At 42.7% G+C, this 18,759-nt stretch overlaps 1 protein-coding gene across 8 annotated transcripts in view; it reads left to right on the top strand.

Moving 5' to 3' along the window:
- The window catches only part of ASAP1 (ArfGAP with SH3 domain, ankyrin repeat and PH domain 1), a 360,432-nt gene that overhangs the window by 130,784 nt on the left and 210,889 nt on the right, over positions 1-18,759 (top strand). Inside the window, exon 1 of one of the 8 annotated variants that reach the window (XM_023546008.2) lies at positions 14,670-14,908. The exons of the other annotated variants lie outside the window; for them this stretch is intronic. Within the exon in view, the coding sequence (XP_023401776.1) occupies positions 14,879-14,908 (30 nt within the window). The 5' untranslated portion in view covers positions 14,670-14,878. Of the gene's footprint in view, positions 1-14,669; positions 14,909-18,759 lie in introns of those variants that run through there. 8 annotated transcript variants of the gene reach the window in all.

Here is an 18,759-nt window from a genome sequence, read left to right as displayed (position 1 = left end):
GTTGTGGTGTAGGGACCAGTGACTTTTTGGCCCCTCTGCTTTGTCCCACTGATCTTTTTTCCATTGGTCTGTTCTCCCTCAGGTTTGTTCAACTCTGTGTCTTATTTCTGAGATGTGGAAAAGAAGGTTTCTTCAAATTTCTCATCTTTATTTGAAGCTAGACAAACATGGGACTGAACCCCCAACTTGATCACATATCAGTTTTGAGACCTTGGAAAAAGACCTAACTTTCTCTTTCCTTGCCTGAGAAAAGAGATGACAATACCTCCTCACTGGGCTTTTGTAAGGGTTAACTGGGATGGATGTCGAAAGTGTACAGGTCCAGCACCAAGCAAACAACGTTTTACATTCCCGCGTGTCGGTTGCCCTTAGTTAGACTATGTCACCTGTCGACTCACTGTGTTGCTATGGGGATGAAAAAAGATGTTCATGCAAGTGCCTGGTTCAGTGCCTGGTACACAGTAGCATCAACAGATCTCGGCTCTCCTCCTTATGTCTCCCTCTAATCCCTCCTGTACCACCAAACCTCTTTAACCCCACGTCATAGCAAGTGCTGCTCCTCAGAAGAACATGCTCTTCCATGGAGCCCATCAAAGTCTTAACTGCTTTCCGTTTTTGTCTTGTCATAGAAACTCTGTCAGTGGGCGCTTTCTGCATACCCGTTTGCAAACAGTTTCCTGTTCCTTATTTTAGCTGCTTCTGTAAAAGTGAAATAGTGCAGCAACCATTTCTTCACCAGGCCTTCCTCAGTGCTTTCCCCACCCACCCCCCAGTATCACAGAGTCTTTCTTGCTGCCATGTCTGCCTGTAGCCCATTAGTTCTTTAAGGAAAGCGCCTCCAATCCCATATTCATGTTCTTAGCCAGTGTTTTCTGAGGTCAGCGGTGTCAGCGGTGGCACCGATGGGTGACGTACGGAGGTGGTGGGGTAAGTCAGGGACCATAGAACTCACTGGCTGAACCACTGATTTATTTGTACCTTCATTTATTTGTACAGCAACTATTTGTTGAAAGTCTGCTCTATTCCGTACACACTTAGCGCCAGTAACATGAACAGACCTCAGAAGCTCACAGTGAAGTCGAGTGGTTTGGTAAGTGCAGTAAACTGTAGGAGGTCTTGTGGTAGCCCCTATTCTAGTGGAGGCAGAGATGATAGACTTGGCTTTTCCACTGGGGGAAGGGGCTAAAAACCTTCCTGAGGATGTGGGTCCATTCTGATTACCAGAGTAAGTCCTACCCCTTCACTCCTACTTTGAATCACTCCACTGTGGAATCGTCGAAACGCAGGCAGCTCAGGGACTCCTAGGGTTCAGCCCTCTTCCTACAGTAGTTGAAATCCTGGTGGTGTACTGTGGCATTTTGATTCAACACAGAGATGTTCTTTCCCTGGAAGGGTCAGTCACCCTGGGGTTTCTCATTCTCTCTTGGCAGGTTTTGGCTTGGAAGGGGGAATAGCAGGAGTACATTTTGGCTTTATGGTGTTGGCATGTAATGATGTAGTGAGTGGGTGAGTGAAGAATAAAAGGAGCCCTCACTTGCTTAGGTATCGCCCTTTTGAATTTTACATGAGAAGAAGCTCAGATTATGTACATTTTTAGATTTTATTTCTTTTTTACCTATTCGTGGCACTTTCTTAAAAGGTTATGTCATAGGTAACTACAGAGATTTAAAAGAAAAATGAGACGTGTGAAATAGCAAAATTGGAGTGAATCTCAAGGTGTAAAATGCACCAACAGATAGTAGAGTATCCTACACTTAAGAAAAGTCTAGGGGTCGCTGGCCTTCCAGTCTGTTTGGACCCTTCTTAATGGATTGTCCTCTTAGAGACCTTGCCACCTGTACGTTGTAAAAAATGTAGTTTTTGAACTATTTGTTACTTCTCCAAACCTCACTTCTCTCATATATAAAATGAGCATAATCCTACCCACTTTGCAATGTTGTAAAGATTAAATTGGTATATAAACAGAGCTCAGCACAGTGCCTAGCAATACAGCTGGTGCTTAGCAAATGTCCCACCCTCCTCCTCATAGCTGTGGAGGTTACAAAAGTCAAAGTCAAGGATGTTCCAGTCGGAACATTTTTGCCCACTCAGGAGAATATGTGTGAGGGGTGAGCGTAGGGGAGCAAGCTTACTTTTCTGACCGAGAGTGAGAAGCGTTACAAATGACTAGGTTGCCTTTTCTGACCAAATTGAGGGTGTTAGTCATTTAAGCCTTTCATTGATAATGCTTATTTATATACAGTACTTTTATTTTCAAACTGACTTCCTGTCACACTGAGTTAGTGGTTGGGGAGCTGCCCACCAGCCTAGAGGTGGACTGAAACAAATGTGAGTGAAGGAAGCAGCCGATGACAGGGTTGTACTGAAGTGGAGAGGAGAGGAGTGTGGGGATGTTAGCTCTCGTGAGGTGGCAGAGCTGCAGGCTGGGGCCGTTTCCTCACATTAGAAGACATTTTCCCTCCACAAAGACTGTTAAAATGGTTGGAACTGATGGTGTTAAGCCATGAGTTTTTTAGTTTACTCAGAGTATGGATAAAAATGCTTAAGGTAAAAATTCATAAGCTTTCAGTATTCTCAGGCTGATGGTTTTAGGCAATAAAATTATTATTATTATTATTTTTGAAACCCTGTTTTTTTGTGAGGATGTTGATTAAAAGAAGTTTCCCATTTTCAAATTGCAGCTCCATCGTTGGGCAATGTAACTGTAATTTGAGAATACCACAAGGCTGGTCTGTTACTCTGCAGATAACTATATAGTAAATTTGCATGAAGGCGTTACTTTAAAACAGATTTCCTGCCTGATCCATTATTGCCTGCAACATAGGAATTTCCTTTCTAAGGCAAGACAGTCGAAGGAGGACTAAATTTACACATGGATCTCATTGAGAAGGAGGGCAGCAAAGATGAGGAAAGGAAGCGGACCTTTTGTCAATGTTATTTAAGGCTTTCTTTTTTTTAAAAAAAAAAGCTATTTTGTTAGAGGTGACAGTGTGTGGATATGGAGTATATATCTTATTTTGGGACCTGCCAAAATTACTTAAAAATTATCTGTAGGCCGTAGAGTTTTGCACTAATCTGTTTGCTGTTTCATTCATGCTGTACTCCTCTGTCCATCTGTAATATTGCAAACATTAAACTAGGTGACGTGAAAATAAACCTATTTTAAAAACTCCAAGAATTAAGACTCCAGCAGTTCATTTGTGTTCTTTCATGAGCAGGTATGTGCATGCTGCTCTGTCTCCTTGCTTTTGTTTGCCAAGTCATTTTATTTTTCAAGTTAATGAGCTGTCACTCTTCTGTGATTGGATCAGCTATAGGTGAGTGAACACCTGGCTGCATTCATTTGATGTCTTGGGTGCTCATTCCCTGATCTTATTTGAGTGAGAATCACACAGGTAAAAACCAAATCCAGAGCCCTAGGATCTGACTTAATGGCAAAACAAGTGAAGCAACATTTTTTCTGGGGGAAAAAACGATTGCCTGCTGTGTGCTAGGCCTTGTTTCCACAGTGGTTGAACATGGCTTAGCGTCAGACAGATTTGGGTTCAAGTCCCCACATTCGAACTTAAAAGTTGTGTGAACTTGAGCGAGCTAATTTCCCTCAGCCTTGTTTGCGTCATCAATCAATAGGAATAATAATAGTGCCAACATGGAAGGGTTGTTGGTTCAGTGAGAGATGATGCATGCAGAGTGCTCCGTGCAGACCTTGGCCCTGAAATAGTACTCAGCCCTCCCTCCTTTTGTCAGTTCTCTGTTTTTAAATTTAAATAGTTTTTCTCTATCCAGGTCCATCCAAGTTTAACTCAAACCTGGGAAGACCTTTTTCAAAAAGGTGAAATAAGCCAGTGGTCCTCAAACATGCGTGTGCATCAGCATCACCCAGAAGTGCACCTCTGTCCCGTCAATTCCGGCTCAAAATGAGCCTATAGGACAGGGTGGAGTTTCCAAGGCTTTCATGTTATGGAAGCCAACTGCCACATCTTTCTTCTGCAGAATGGCTGGCGGGTTCAAACCACTGACATTTCATTTAGCAACAGAGTGCTTAACCACTGTACCACCAGGGCTCCTTGCATCACCTGGAGAGCTTGTTAAAACACACGTTGTTGGGCCCACCCCCAGAGTTTCTGAGTCGGTAGATCTGGGGCAAGGCCTGAGAATTTGCATTTCTAACAAGTACCCAGGTGGTTCTGATGCTGCTGGTCCACCCACACTCTGAGGACCACTGAAATAAGCAAAGCCGAAGTTTGGAAGTGCCTCTTGCAGCAGGGAAACAATTGCTGTGTAAGGCTCAGAAGACCGTTTAGAAGAAGGCACTTAAAGAATAGAAAGAGCAAACAACTGAATGTAAAAAAAAAAGAGAGAGAGAACCTGGATTCTGTGCGACAGGCCACATTTCCCTCATCCTTAGATGAGTTTGAGGGTTTGTCAAAGTTGAGGCTGTTATTGATGCCCTATGAGGTTCTTTGGTATGCCACATTGTACCAGAGTGAATGCCATTGCTTTCACAATATAATAAGATATTGGTATTGCAGGCCGGAGCTCTAACGATCATCTCACCCAGCCCCTGAGGCCCCAAGAGGGCAGGTGACTTCCTCAAGGCCACACATTGAATTAATGTGCAGTGCTGGACAGTAGCAATTCTGGATTGGCCCAGAAGATGTCTCCAGTAATTAATGCTGCTTTGTTCTTGCCAGGGAAAACGCTACCTTCCTTCTGTAGGGACTGAAAAGTCCCTGGCACTTACTCCTGTCCCCAAAGGTCTGGCAGCAAAGAGTGGCCTCCTTAAGCCATCTGAACCTAATCCACGCCATTTGAAGGATAAAGCCACTTTGGCAGGTGTGGGCTCCTGCGGTGATGTTGAATCCTAGAACATTTAATGGTGCGGAACAGTCTTTTTGCAGTCCCCAAAAGCATGGCAAAAGAGAAGTCTACATATCTCTGTCCTTCTGCTCAAGGTAGTTGGCAAGGTCTGCTGGTATTACCAGCTCAACCAAGGCCTGGAAAGAACTAGAGAGACAGGGTGATATAATGGAGAGAGGTTTGCTGCTTAGTCCACTTCACTGGGCCTTGGTCTCCTCAGGTGTAAGACTAGCACATTGGACGGATTGCTCTTTAAGCCTTTCTGTCTTCACCACTTGTAAAACTAGTGACCTGTGATATGTTCCTTAAAACCTTGAAACAGTTTCCTCATCTGTGGAGTTAGGACACTGGACTGACAACTTGTATATCTTAGAGCTGAACTGTCCCTAATGCAGAGGATATTTACTCCTGAAGAGAGGGCCTCCTGGAGGCTCCGTGCAGGTTGCAATGTCTCTTTTTAAACATTCATACAAAGTGTTTCCTTCTCCCCGTCTTAATGATGTCATATTCTGGTTGTAAGTATGTTAAATGAAGCTTAATTCTGGTCTGGGTAGTGATCCAGTTCCCTTTCAAAGATGCCATCGGATCCAAGGCCGGGCCATCACCTGCAGAATTCTGAGCTCCAGGCCAGAGGTGTGGTCAGCTCTGTGAGGCACATCACTTCCATCCTTACAGTGGTTGGTGTTCATTTAGAATTTGAGAAGGTGCGTAAGCAAGTATGTACTTAGTGCATACTGTTCCAGGCTAAATTAGGGTCTCTTCGTTTAGACAAAGTACAGTTAATAGCAAATTCTTACGGGCCATATACAGATTTTTATTTATGTATTTATTTTTTGTTTTGTTTTACTTGAAAGTAGATTTTTAATCATTCAGTTTGGCTTATCATTGGGCTTGAGAGCTTTACTTTCTGTAATTATAGGTAACCTATAGTATATATTGCTTATTTTGCCCTTTTAAAATAATGACAAAGGAAAAATAGACGTATGCATCGAAAAATAGAGCTTATTTCTGGGTGATAGCATTGGCCATTGTTATTTGATTTGTATGTTTTCAAGAATTTCCATCTGTGTAGATTTTTTTTTTTTTTTAATTTTACAAATTGTAGTCATTGTGGAAAACTTGAAAACAGAGAAAAATACAGGGAAGAGAATTTAAAAATCACTTATGACTCCACTGCTCAGCTCAACACAGCTGGCATTTGGTATATTGCACCTTTCATTTTTGCAAGTGTGCAGGCTGCCCTGGGCAGTGTTCTCCCACAGAATGACAGTCCCCACAACCAGAGCCGTCACAATAGAGCTGTAAACAGGAACCTCATTAATGAAGCATACATTGGCCCAAGTTGGTCTTTAGCCCCAGCTTGTACTGTGTGTTCCTGCTAAAGTGTAATTTACACATTTTGTGGGCATTCATGTGAAGCTTGTTTATTTTTAGTAAAGCTCAAATGTATAGGAAGATGGTGTAGTTCCTGCATTGAGTCCATTAGAGAAAATTTCCTGTCAAGTGTGGACAGAATTTAAAGAGATGGCTTCCTTTAATATAATGAGCGTGAAGCAGCCTCTTTTAACATGCCTGTTCACGAAAGTTTCCAGAGAAGCTTTTTTTTTTTTTAAACCGAGGAATGTGTGATATGATGATGGAATCTATAAATAAAATGACCCATTTTTCACTGGTGGCCAGTGTGCTTTTTAGCAGGACGTTGTGGTTTTAGCTAATGAAATCTTTCGGAGGTGGGCCTCTGAACGCTGTGTCTAGTGATACTGCTCCTGTTGCTTTTATGATTTAATTGCTTTTGTGGTTTAATTCTCTTAATGACACATCCATCACCATGAAGGCTGTGCTTTTCACCTCTGTCTGTCCCAGTATTTGCTTCATGACTCCTGGGGTCAAGGAGAGGTTGATAGGTGGTTTTATGCTATTAAAAGTTACTGGTTATTTTGAATGGGCTAATCCGTCTTGTTTAATTACAACAGTCCTTTTAATTTTAATTAGTGTGAATTGAAGCTATTTCCTCCTTTTGATAACTTTGTGTTCCATAGTACCATCAGTTGAGCCAATAATAAGAGACCTTGCATCTAATGTAGAGAATCAGATTTTATAAAGTCCTTCCATATTCATTTCATCATTTAATTCCCCTGCCCCAAAACAAAAACATTATGGTAGATACTGTTATCCACATTTTGCAGATAAGGAAGCTGAGGCCAAAAAAAAAATCATAGTGAGTTTGCCGAGTCAGTATGGCTAGTATATGGCAGAACTGGAACTGTTCTACTAGAGAAACTTGATAATTAAGGTAACTACAATTTAGGGAAAAGCTTTGGTTTTATTGTTGTCTGTCATTATTAGGACTGCCCCACTGTTAACATCTTAAAAATATGTCCTGAGGCTCATGCAGAGTTCTGGATGTTGAGAGATGTTCAGTGAGACCTAGAAAGCTGGCTTGGTCATGTCTTTCATCTTTTATGGATGTGGCCATGAGCTCATGTGGCAGTACAGCCTGTGATTCACTAGTGTTGAAAATCCAGTTCTGGAGGAACCAGAATCTGTTTGTACTAGCTTCCTTTAGAACTACTTGCATTGAGTTTTTCTTTTTCTCCCCAGCCACTAATGAGGTGCTGGAATTTTCAGATGCATCCCAGTGTAAAAACTGTCTCCCTATCTCCCATACCAGTCTCTACTTAGAGCCCTTGGTGGCTGCCCAGTGCTGGCATGGGGAGAGCCACGCGCCTTGGCACAGCCCATGAAGTTCTCCGTGACTAAGCCCCTCCCTCTCCCCACACCTGACTGCTTATCTAGTCTCATCTCCAGCAGCAGGCACGTGCACACCCTTGTACATCACCCCGCGATGTGTTCATTCATGTCAGCCTGTCTGATGCTCCACCTACTTCTTCATCTAATTGATTCTGCCCACTGTTGAGGACTCAATCTCAGTGTCATGTCCACTCAAAGTCTTCCTCAGACCTTGCTGCCCATGGTCTCTCTGTCAGGCTTGGCTGGTTAGGATTTCTGCATTGTTTTATACACCTATGTCTCAGCATTGATTCTATTGAAATGGTTTGCTTACCTGTCTCTGCCCACTATCCCTCCCCACCCCCCAGCTGCCAAGACTGAATTTCTTAAAAGTTGAGATTGTGTCCCAAACCAAGCACTGTGTTTCTTAAATAGTTGTTGTTGTTGTTATTGTTGTTAGTTGTTATCGAGTCTTAAAATAGTAGGCATCCCAAAAAGGAATCTTGAATAGTAGGCATTGCAAAAAGAATCATCAAATGGGTAGTCCCAGTGCCTAGCAGTCTAACTCCTTGATGCATGGTAGGTGCTATAGTACATGTTTGCTAATGAAAGGAAGTACTAAAAATCTAAGGCTGTCCTGGTCAACTCTTCCCTCTTAATTATCTGCACACCTCTTTTGTGTGGGTTACCTCTGGCAAGTTTACAATACCAGACTGACTCCCTTTCCTTTGACTACCTGTGATGGTTGAAGACACCTCTCATTCTGCATACCCACTGTTTGTAGACTTCTCATTTTGATTATAATGTGGGGTTGGGTTATTTTTGAGTTTGAATTTGTAGTCAAGAATCAGTCTTATAATCCAACTGGAGAAAATGCTTAGTACCTTATATTTTGAATTGGACAACTCTGAAAAAATCTTAGCTTGTGGAATATCTTTTAAGTTTAGAGTAGAAATTTGAAGCCATGACTTATAAAACCTATCAAGATGAATAGTTACATGTATTTTAAGTATCGTTATATTAATTGAAGGAGCTTGTGATAGCATTATACATTCAAGAACTTATTGCTAGAAGCAGATTGAATTATGGGTTTAAGAAATATGAACATCTCCTAAATTCTATGTCAGGAAATGGAGACAACTTTTGCAGGAGGAAGCTGCTCACTGAAGCTGTGCAAACGTTTGTTTCAAATGCATTTTAATACTAACGTATTTGGAGAGAGAGTATAGTGGATAGATAAGGATTTTGGAGCCAGAAACACCTGGCTTCAAGTTCAGGCATCACCACTTACTGCTTTGTGACTTTGGACAAGGTTTTTATTTCCCTGAGCCTTTCAGTTTCCTTGGGCATGGGGATTAGGAGATGGGGGCCCTTATTTAACCCTGTTCCTACTGCCTCACAAGAAGACTGTGAGAAGATATGAGAGGTAAAAAGGAAACATTTAAATTGCTGAGCACTGTACATATATAGAAATATGAGTCTCGCATGGAGAGAAGGTTGCATATTAGGTGCTGGGGAGAAAAAGAAAATAAGAGAAAAACCAAAGGCAGGGAAACAGATTTTTACCAGTTTGTTCAGGATGGCTAGACCCTTTTGAACCACTAGAGACAGGAACAGGTATCCCTGGTCTACTTGGTTTGGATTAGACCTATATCTACAGGCCCATCGTGATCACTTGTACATACTTTAGGTCAGCAGTTCCCCCCTCCCTTTTTTGTTTTGTTTTGTTTATTTATTTTTTGGTTACTTTTTGCACAGGATCCGATAAATGTTTGTGACCTTCAGTTACTTAATAAATCCGAGAAACATCTCACAGAATGGATGAACCTGGAGGGCATTATGCTAAGCGAAAGAAGTCAGCCACAAAGGGATAAATATTGCATGAGACCACTAGTATAAAAACTCAAGACAACGTTTACGCACAGGAAGAGACAATCTTTGAGGGTTACCGGAGAGGGGAGGAGTGGAGAGGGGAAACCGCTACCTGGTGATTTAGGAAATAATATTGGAGTTATTATTCCCTGCCTTTGAGCTTAGAGAATGTGACCCAGCAGGAGCTGGACTCACAAGGACTCACAAGGACACATCAGCTGGGCCCTGAGCTATGAAGACGGTAGATAGAATAATCTTGGAAACTGTCTTGTAGGGAAACTTTCATATAAGCCAGAACACAAAAGACTTTCCACTCGTCTTTAGTGGGTAGAAATTCGCTGGACCAATGAAGACCCACCAATGATTGTTAAGAAAGGCAATTCAAAATGTAAGATCACGGTTTCTAGCCAATCTTTCAAAAGGTGAAGCTTTCAGTGCTTTTGCCCATTTGTAATGTTAATATATACTGATGACTCTGTAACCTTCCTTGGACTCAGGCAGGCATGGCTCTAGCAACATGCTTGTCCGTTTTCCCACTTTTGTCTACTCCGTAATACTCCTTGGACTCAGACAGACATGGCTGTGGTAGCCTGCTTGTCTGTTTTCCCATTCTTGCTTAACTCTGTAATATTTCCTTGGACTCAGGCAGACATAGCTCTGGCAACATGCTTGTCCGCTTCTCAACTTTTGTCCTTTTTGAATATATGCTGAATAAAACTTTCTTTTGCTTTACTAAACTTTGAGATTTTTTTCCCTTAACAATGCTGGATAGTAGATTTGTGTTAACTTTGGTGAAGGGAAGGGCAATACACAATAAAAGGGAATTCAGCACAACTTGACTAAGCCAAAGGAAGCCACTGGGAGACAGGAAAACCGGATGAATGGAAATGGGGGGAGGGGGCGTAGGGTAGGAGAGCACTGACAGATTGCAGGGATTGGAACCAATGTCATGAAACAATTTGTGTATAAATTTTTTGAATCGGCAATTAATATGCTCTGTAAACTTTCACCTAAAGCACAATAAAATGTTCCCGAAAAAGGAGTATGCCCTACGTGTATGTATTAAATAGCTTCCCAGCTCCATTCCTTCATCCTTAACATCTGCTAATTTCAACTTGGGCTAAGAGCTCTTTGTACTCTAAAGTTACTGACCTCTGTCCCTTGGTCTCCCCTCTAAAACGTTTTAAGAGGAGATGGAAGGACCAGCTCTGCTCAGACCTTTGACCAATTGATTGTGTGGATCCTTTGGGCTTTGTGCTAATAACAATGGATAAGGTCTACTCTTTGCTTCTCAATTGATTTTGTGGCTTAAAAGAACATTTATCAAAGGCTAAAGAGGTTGTCAGTGTGGGGAGAGGGGCATTAAAGTGGAAGCCATTATCCAAGTGACTGGTGGAAGGGAGTCATTCATGTACAGTTACAGTGACTTGCATAAAGAGAAGTCAACAAATTTTAAGTGAATAATTTGCTGAATATTGATACTGATAATAAAAGCTGTAATAGGTATTATAGCGCTTGCTCATTGCTAGATTTCCTGCAGTACTAAGGCCTTTCTCTACCTAGTTCTCCCTGTGTCAGTCTAGGAACCCCATAGGGTTGGTATTACTATCACCATTCTTCAGGTGAGAAACCTGAGGCTTAATTAACTAGGTTAACCTCCTTGCTGAAGGTCTCACAGTCAGTGGCTGACTGGAACTTGGACCCAGGTCTCTCTGACTCAAGAGTCCTAGTTATTCATAACAAGTCATGGCTTCCCTGATGATGTTAGGACTATAAGCATTGAGTGAATGTTGTCTGGGGAGAGAAGGTGATGAACATGAATAAGAAGACCTATGTTGAACACAAATAAGGAGAACGCGACTGAGAAAAATCTAAATAGCTAATAAAGTTCCTTGAAATAGCTATGGAGGGGCTACTGAATGTGAAGTTCTTGGTACCGACCCAGAAGATACCCGCCCTTACGGCTGTGTGCGGACCAGTGAAACAACTGATAGTAAAGTTCATTTGAATGGTGGAGTTTTGGGGTTGCTTCAGACTCAAATCACTTGCTGATTGTGACTTGAGGCTAGTGTACCTGTCTGTTTTTTTCATATTCTAACTTAAAAAATGGGAATGATTGATTGCTTGATTATAAGAATGAATGAATGAATCCATAATTATCTAGGGCCTACAATGCGGCAGGAATTGGCTAAGCAGTATGGATAGAATAGTGAAGAACAGGCTAAGGATTTGCACTTACTGAGCTTATTTTCTCTTGTAGACAGACAGCAATAAATAAGCAAATACACAATATGTCAGTTGATTGGAGCCCTGGTGGCATGGTGGTTAAGTGCTTGACTGCTAATGAAAGGGTCAGCAGTTTGAACCCACCAGAAAGATGTGGCAGTCTGCTTCTGTAAGGGTTACAGCCTGGGAAACCCTACTACTCTGCCTTATAGGGTCGCTATGAAGTGGAATTGGCTTGACGGCAACGGATTTGGTTTTTGGCTTGTTAGGCGATCATAAGCACTGTGAAGAAAGAGAGAGGTGGGATGAGAGAATGATGACGCATGCAGGAGCAGGAGGGTAGGCCTCATGAATAGAGACTTGAAGACTGTGAGGGAATTAGCTGTGCAGATACTGGGAGTTGGGAGGAGCCAATGCAGATATACTGGGGTAGGGGCCTGCCTCGCATGTTTGAGAAATGGCAAGGAGGTCATGTGGTTCAGGTAGAGTGCCTGAGGAAGAAGTGGAAGGAGATGAAGGTGAAAATGTGGCAAGGGCCAGGTCATAGCCTAGTGGCCGTTGTAAGGACTTTGACATTTACTCTGATGAATAGGGAGCCTTTGGAGAGTTTTGAGTAAGGCAAGCAGTCTTTCTTAAAGGATCCTTCTGGCCACACTGGAAAAACTGTGAGGATACAGGGTAGAACGAGCAAGCCCTTTAGGAGCCTGGTGGAATAGTTCAGTGAGGTTCTCATCCAGCTGATGCTACACCTCCTGCATAGAAGTGAGAACATGCGAACATTTGAGCAAGGTTGACATGAAAAGGTTGTCTGTCATGCCCAACCACTGGGGTGGGCAGATGGCTTAGAAGACCACTGGTTGTATAAATGGAAGCTGTACAGCGTGTTTCAAGGAGAGCTGATTTTGAAGGTTGTCTGTGGCTCTGCCCCATTGCTACATGAGAAGATTGCTGGACATGACCAAATTTGTTGATTAAATTTTTTTGTGCTAATTCTTCTAATAAATTAGTATTACAATAGCAAACTTAGCGAAGATACTACAAGGTGGAATTTTGTTCCATTTTAGAGTAAACGGTTAGATTTTGAATGTGTTAGATTTCTCTGGGGATATTTGTTTCTACTTAGAACTGGAACAGAAATAATATGGAAGGTGCTCTTTTCTGAACACTATAAAATAATAATAATAATAATAATAAAGTTCCATCATAAGACTTAGGAACCATTATCTGAGCAAAAAAATAGACTGTATTCTAAATTAGTGGTTCTCAAGGAGAGTGGAGGTGATTTTGTCCCCCAAGGGACAATTAGCAATGCCTGGAGACATTTTTTATCACCAACTGAGGGGAGTGAGTGTTACTGGGATCTACTTGGTAGAGTCCAGGGATACTCTTAAACATCTTACAATATATTGGACAGCCCCCATAACAAAGAATCATAGGGCTCAAGATACCAGGGATGAGGTTGAGAAGCATTGTTCTAAACTGAAGACATCCTAAATAGTAGAGAGAAAACATTTTAAGCACAGACTTTCAGTTTTGGTGTGCTAGAGCATAGTTTGAGAACTTCAGCCTTACAGGAATCCCAGGAGTATTATAAACTCCATTTTATGGATGAAGAAACAAGCTGAGATGTTTGTTAGTGACATGCCTCTGGTCATTCGGCTAATAAATGGCCAAAGCTAGGATTCAGGTCTGGAGAGTCTGTCTTTAAGCCTGTCACCACACAGGAACAACAGGGAATTGTCTATTATTTGGTTCTTCCTTCTGCACTATGTATGAATTCTTTAGTTTTTAACCAAAATGTCCTTCAGTTTTTTCCATGGTGACTTATTTTTTTGTGTGATTTTTTTCAGCTCAAATCAGCAAAAACTCTTTGAGTATATACTAGCTCGCACAGTGTTACAGAAGGAAAAAGATGAAAAAGCCATGGTCTCTGGCCTTAGAGAACTTTCAATCTAATTGTTCCCTGGCTTCATATTTCTTCATCACTTTCTCACTTCTGATGTGGTCGACCCTGGAAATAAAGGTTCAGGGATTCATGTTCTCTGGCGATTCAGCTCTTCCAGTCCCAGCTCCAAGACCCTGTTTTCTCATTTCTCCAGGGAACCATTTGCTTAATGAAGCTAATGAAACTTGAGATACCCCTGGCCCAGCTGATGGCTGTCTCCAGGGTTTGGCTGCCATCTTTGGCCTTCTTGCTGTGGTCATTAATTTCGTTCTGGCAGATGGCAACTGATCTGGATAAAGAAGTCAGTGGTTCTTTTCAGTGCCTGTTAGTGGCCTGCCCTCTCAATGTGTTCTTCCTATTTGCCATGAAGAACAGCTGGCAGTGTTGGTTTAAAAGCCAGCATTTTTATTTATTTGGGGTTTTTGCCTCTTCATTTTTAGTATTTCTCCTTCATTTCTTTCAACCTTGACACTAGCTATTCATATTGGTACATCTGTGCCTGAGAGTGAGCCCCTCCCACCCAAACACGCAGACATACACCCCCACCTCTAAAATATTTATTTTTTAGCAACCCTGGCTGGTTTCTGTTATGTTTATTTAATCATTATAGAGTTTCCTTAGTATAAGGTTAGTACAGTGCCTTTTTACTGGTTAAAGTGAAAAGGTGTACATGGTTTTTCAAATTGTGCGAATGAGTGTGAGTGTGCACATGTGCAGGTGTTACACACAATGTTAGACCATAGCTGTTCACAGATGATTTCTTTGCACGTTTTTCTCTCCTTTTGGAATGTCAACTCCTGGAGCACAGAGATTCTTCTTTAACCAGGAAGTATTTGATGCTTACCAAATGGCAGGCTCTGAGTTCTAGGTGTTGGGGATACCCCTGCCCTCATGGAGGTCACAATCTCTCGTTACAACTTTGAGCCAGTCATTCTGCTTCTGTGAGGTTTATATGCAAGCATTGTTTTGCAAAAACAGTGAGCCCCCCATACCAGCCAACATTAGTAAAATGTTTGTACTTTGGGCATGTTATCAGGAGGGGCCAGTCCCTGAAGAAGGACATCTTGCTTCGTAAAGCAGAGGGTCAGCGAAGGAGAGGGAGACCCTCGATGACACGGACTGACAAAGTGGCTGCAACGATGGGCTCATACATAGCAATGATTGTGAGGACAGCGTTTCCTTCTGTTGTACATAGGATCGCTATGAGTTGGAAACGACTCCACAGCACCTAACAACAACAGCAACATGAATGGAATACTCAAAAACAATACTGCAGTATGTATCTATTAACACGGAAAGATAACCATAATACAGTAAGCAGGTTATAAAACAATACAGGAAATACCGTCCCATTTTTGTAAAAGAAACATCATGTACTTATACAGGCAGTTCCTGGGTTACAGATGTCCAGTTTACATACAACCTGTAGTTACAGACCAACCCCTCTAAAGCCTGTTACATTAGAAATCCCAGGTACATACATACCGTGGTGCATAATAACAAACAGGTGCTACTTTGTGCTAACAAGACAGTGGATAAAAATGCTTGCCCTTGTAGCACATCATTCTAGAGCACAGTTTGTAATTCTTTTTGTTTAATAATACCCTTTGCTGTGAGTGGATTCTGGGGACAAGAGTAGAACTGCCCCAGTGAGTTTCCACGGAGCAGCTGGTGAATTCAAATTGCTGACCTTTTGGTTAGGAGCTCTTAACCAGTGTGCCACCAGGGCTCCATTTAATAATAGAAATGTATATAAAATGTTGTGCAGTAACAGGGATGGAGAAACAAGGTATATGGACTGGTGTCACACCAGATGTCCATTGTTCCTCAGAACACACTGTTTTGTTTGTGGGTGGAATAAAGGAAACTGCCCTGTTCAGTATACGTATCGAAAGAATGAGGTTTTCTTCAGGATTAGGCATTGGTGCATGTTCATTTCATAGTAGGAGGTCTGGGGAAAGTGGCCCAATTAATTATGCAAGCCACTTACCATTAGGATAAAACAGCCTGGCTGAAATATATGGTACCCCTTCGTGTCGTTTCCTGTGTTTATTCTGGTTCCCCGCACACACATCTCAACTAATGGGCCTTTTGGCATCATCTCCATGAAAGCATCATAGGGAATGAGTTTCTCATCTCAGGAGCTTTGTCAGGCTGGGGTTTAGATTTAGCGATAGCACTGTGTGCCTTCAGACACAGGATGGCAAGGAGGGAGGGTCCCTGCCAGTCCTTAAGTGCACGCAGCCCCCTTCTGAGAAATGAGTCACCACTCTGACAGATGTTCATTTGCCGAAACCTGGACCAGACAGAAGGTAAAGAATTGGATGGTGTTTTCTTTTCCCTGTCTTGGCCAAAGGGTGCCAACCCAGTGGGGTGTTATTGTAAGAATCTGGTGGTTTAGAAAGAGGATAAATAAAAGAGGGAGAAGATGTCTCTTTAAAAATTATAGTGATGCTTTCTGATATGACAGTCAAGTTCGAGCTCTTTCAACTTCATTTCTGTTCCAGAAATTGAGACCTTGCCGTAGTGGTCTGAGAAATGACACGACCGCAGTGTTCTACCTTGGCTGTACGTTTAAACTATTAACAATCCCACACCACGCCCCAGACCAGTTACATCAGAAACTCCAGGGGAGGGATCTTGGCGGCAGTATTTGCTGAAGCTTCCAGGTGCTGCCTGTTGAGAACTCCTGGATATGGTTATAGCAGTGACATGATGCAGAGTTTTACCTTCTAAAAATTAGAAAATAGGGGTAATATAACAATGTTATCCTTTCATTTAACTTATTTAAAAGGAGAAGCATGGGACAGAGTAAGTTCATTTCGATGTCCTAACTCAGTTTGATTTTAAATTCCCTCATTTAATTAAGGCTGAAAGCTACATCTGTTGTTGGCCTGTTTCCATGGCCATATCCACTGTGTGAAATTCTGGGGACTTACATCCCTCTTGAGGGGAGACCCTGGTTGCGTAGTGGTTACGAGCTACGGCTGGTAACCAAAAGGTCGGCAGTTCACATCCATCAGGCGCTCCTTGGAAACTATGGGGCAGTTCTGCTCTGTCCTGTAGGGCTGCTAAGAATCAGAATCAACTGACAGCAATGGGTTATGGCCCTCTTGTACTGACTTTGTGTGTGTGTGAGAGAGAGATTTTCTTGTTCAGCCAAGAAATTGTATTGTTATAGCTTATTTTTCATTCTTTGTTTTGGCTAAATTGTTTTTCACGGGACTGCTTCACTCCTGGTTTAGTTAACGTCTGTATCGTGCACATGTGGCTCATTTCACAGTCCACCCTATCCTTTCGTGGGTTTCTGTTCCACCCACAAAGGTGTGTATGAAAAACCCCACCCAATCTGTTTATACCGTTTGGTTATTTTTATGCTTTTCATTGTTTCTCTGAAGCACATTATTTCTGATCTTGAAATGTAATGTATTTGAATACACTTTTTATAGAAATGTAGTTTCCTTCTCTGAACTGCCTTTTTTGTTGTTGCACCTTCTGATTTTGAACTTACAGATAATTCTACCCTGGAATGACTTCTAATTCTACTCTGGAATGATAGCAAAGTTTCCCTTTTCTTGATTACTGTCTCTTTAAGCCCTAAATCATTCTGCATTTTTCCCCACTATTGAAATGCTACACTGTCTGCCTTGTCACAGTTTATCAGGAGAGGTAGCAAGGTCAATTAAAACAGCCTAGGATTTAGGAACCAAACCCATATATCAGTGTTCTCTAGCAAATGGCCCATCTGGTTGTGTGCTTTAGCAAAAGGGGGAGGGCAGTGCTCTGCAGGATGGCGCCGGGCACACCGGAGAGGGAGGTAGACATGACTTGTTAGGGATGTCCAGTCACTGGAATTACTGAGTTTATTTGTGAGCTCCTGTATGTTGCCAAGCTCCTGTGCATATGTGCAGCACTAAAACAATGTTCTCCATGTGCTGGGAGAATAACTAACTGGGTTGTCAGCGTCCCTGGGCTCCACAGAGCGTCGAGCGGGCATGTGTGCACACGGCACAGTGCACAGCTTGCCCTTGAATGCTTCACAGCCTCTGTCACTGCCACTGCATCCGCTTCTGTTCTCACCCAGCCCCTGGGCAGGCGTGCAGAGACGTAGGCGTACTCAGGCTGGGCCCCTGGCCCGACCCCCTTTTTCCAGCCTTCCCCTTTAATCTCCGCTTAGCTTGCTTGCTTTCTCCACTTCCTGCAGTCCTCACAGTTAGGAGCGCATTCATTTAGTCAGCAAAGGCTCTTGCTTGTTCGTTTTTGCTTTTCACGTACACACATGTCCCAGGCACTGGTAGGTGCTGGGGTGCAACTGAGCATAAGACAGATGTGGTTTCTGCCTTCCTAACACTTAGAGTCTGGTGGGGGAGACAGACAAGCAAACAGGCCCTTAAAACGAAGGATGGTCAGTGCTGTGATGGGCACAGTGCAGGGGTCTTGGAAGTCCAGGGCAGGGGACCTGACCTGGTCTACTAGGTCAAAGGAGAGTGTCCAGAGGAAGTGATACCTCAGCTGTGACTAGAAGGATGGAGGCAAGAGAAGGTAGCATGTTTGTTATAGCTGGAGCCTGGCTAGGGGGGAGGATGGTAATGGAGTTGGAAAGAGCTGTATCCTGAGAGCAACAGAAAGCATTTAGGGTTTGAAGTGAGGTGTTGGCATACTCTGATCCGCCGTTTTGAAGGAACGCTCTGACTGCAGGAGAATGGGTTGGAGAGGGCAAGTGTCCATGAAGGAAAATAAGTGTAGACTGTTGAAGGTGACCCCATGAGAGCCGTTGATGGCCTGGCCTAGGAAGGGGCAGTGGGGCTGGAGAAGGCTGAAGAGAGAGAGTCAAGAAATGTTTAACTCATGGCTGCTTTCTGGGGACAAAAATGATGCTTGACTCCTGAAAATGAGGGTTTGTTCTTTCAGTCTGCAGTTCTGGGTCTCCATCTACATTATACATCAGGTTGAACAGATGCACATTAGTTTCCTATTAGTCAAGGCATCTTCTTGGATACAGCCCTTGTCACTGACTCACCCACGCATCTCTTGATTTCGGGAGTGTGGGCCTCTGTGTTCCCACCCTTCTGAGTGGTAAGGGTGAAGTCTGTCTCTCTCACCCACCTTGAACCATCTCAGTTCAC

The sequence above is a fragment of the Loxodonta africana genome, chromosome 14, assembly GCF_030014295.1.
Source record: "Loxodonta africana isolate mLoxAfr1 chromosome 14, mLoxAfr1.hap2, whole genome shotgun sequence".
Classification (NCBI taxonomy): Eukaryota; Metazoa; Chordata; class Mammalia; order Proboscidea; family Elephantidae; genus Loxodonta; species Loxodonta africana.
The sequence above is the reverse complement of the archived record's forward strand: the minus strand, read 5'-3'. Positions and strand labels throughout refer to the sequence as shown.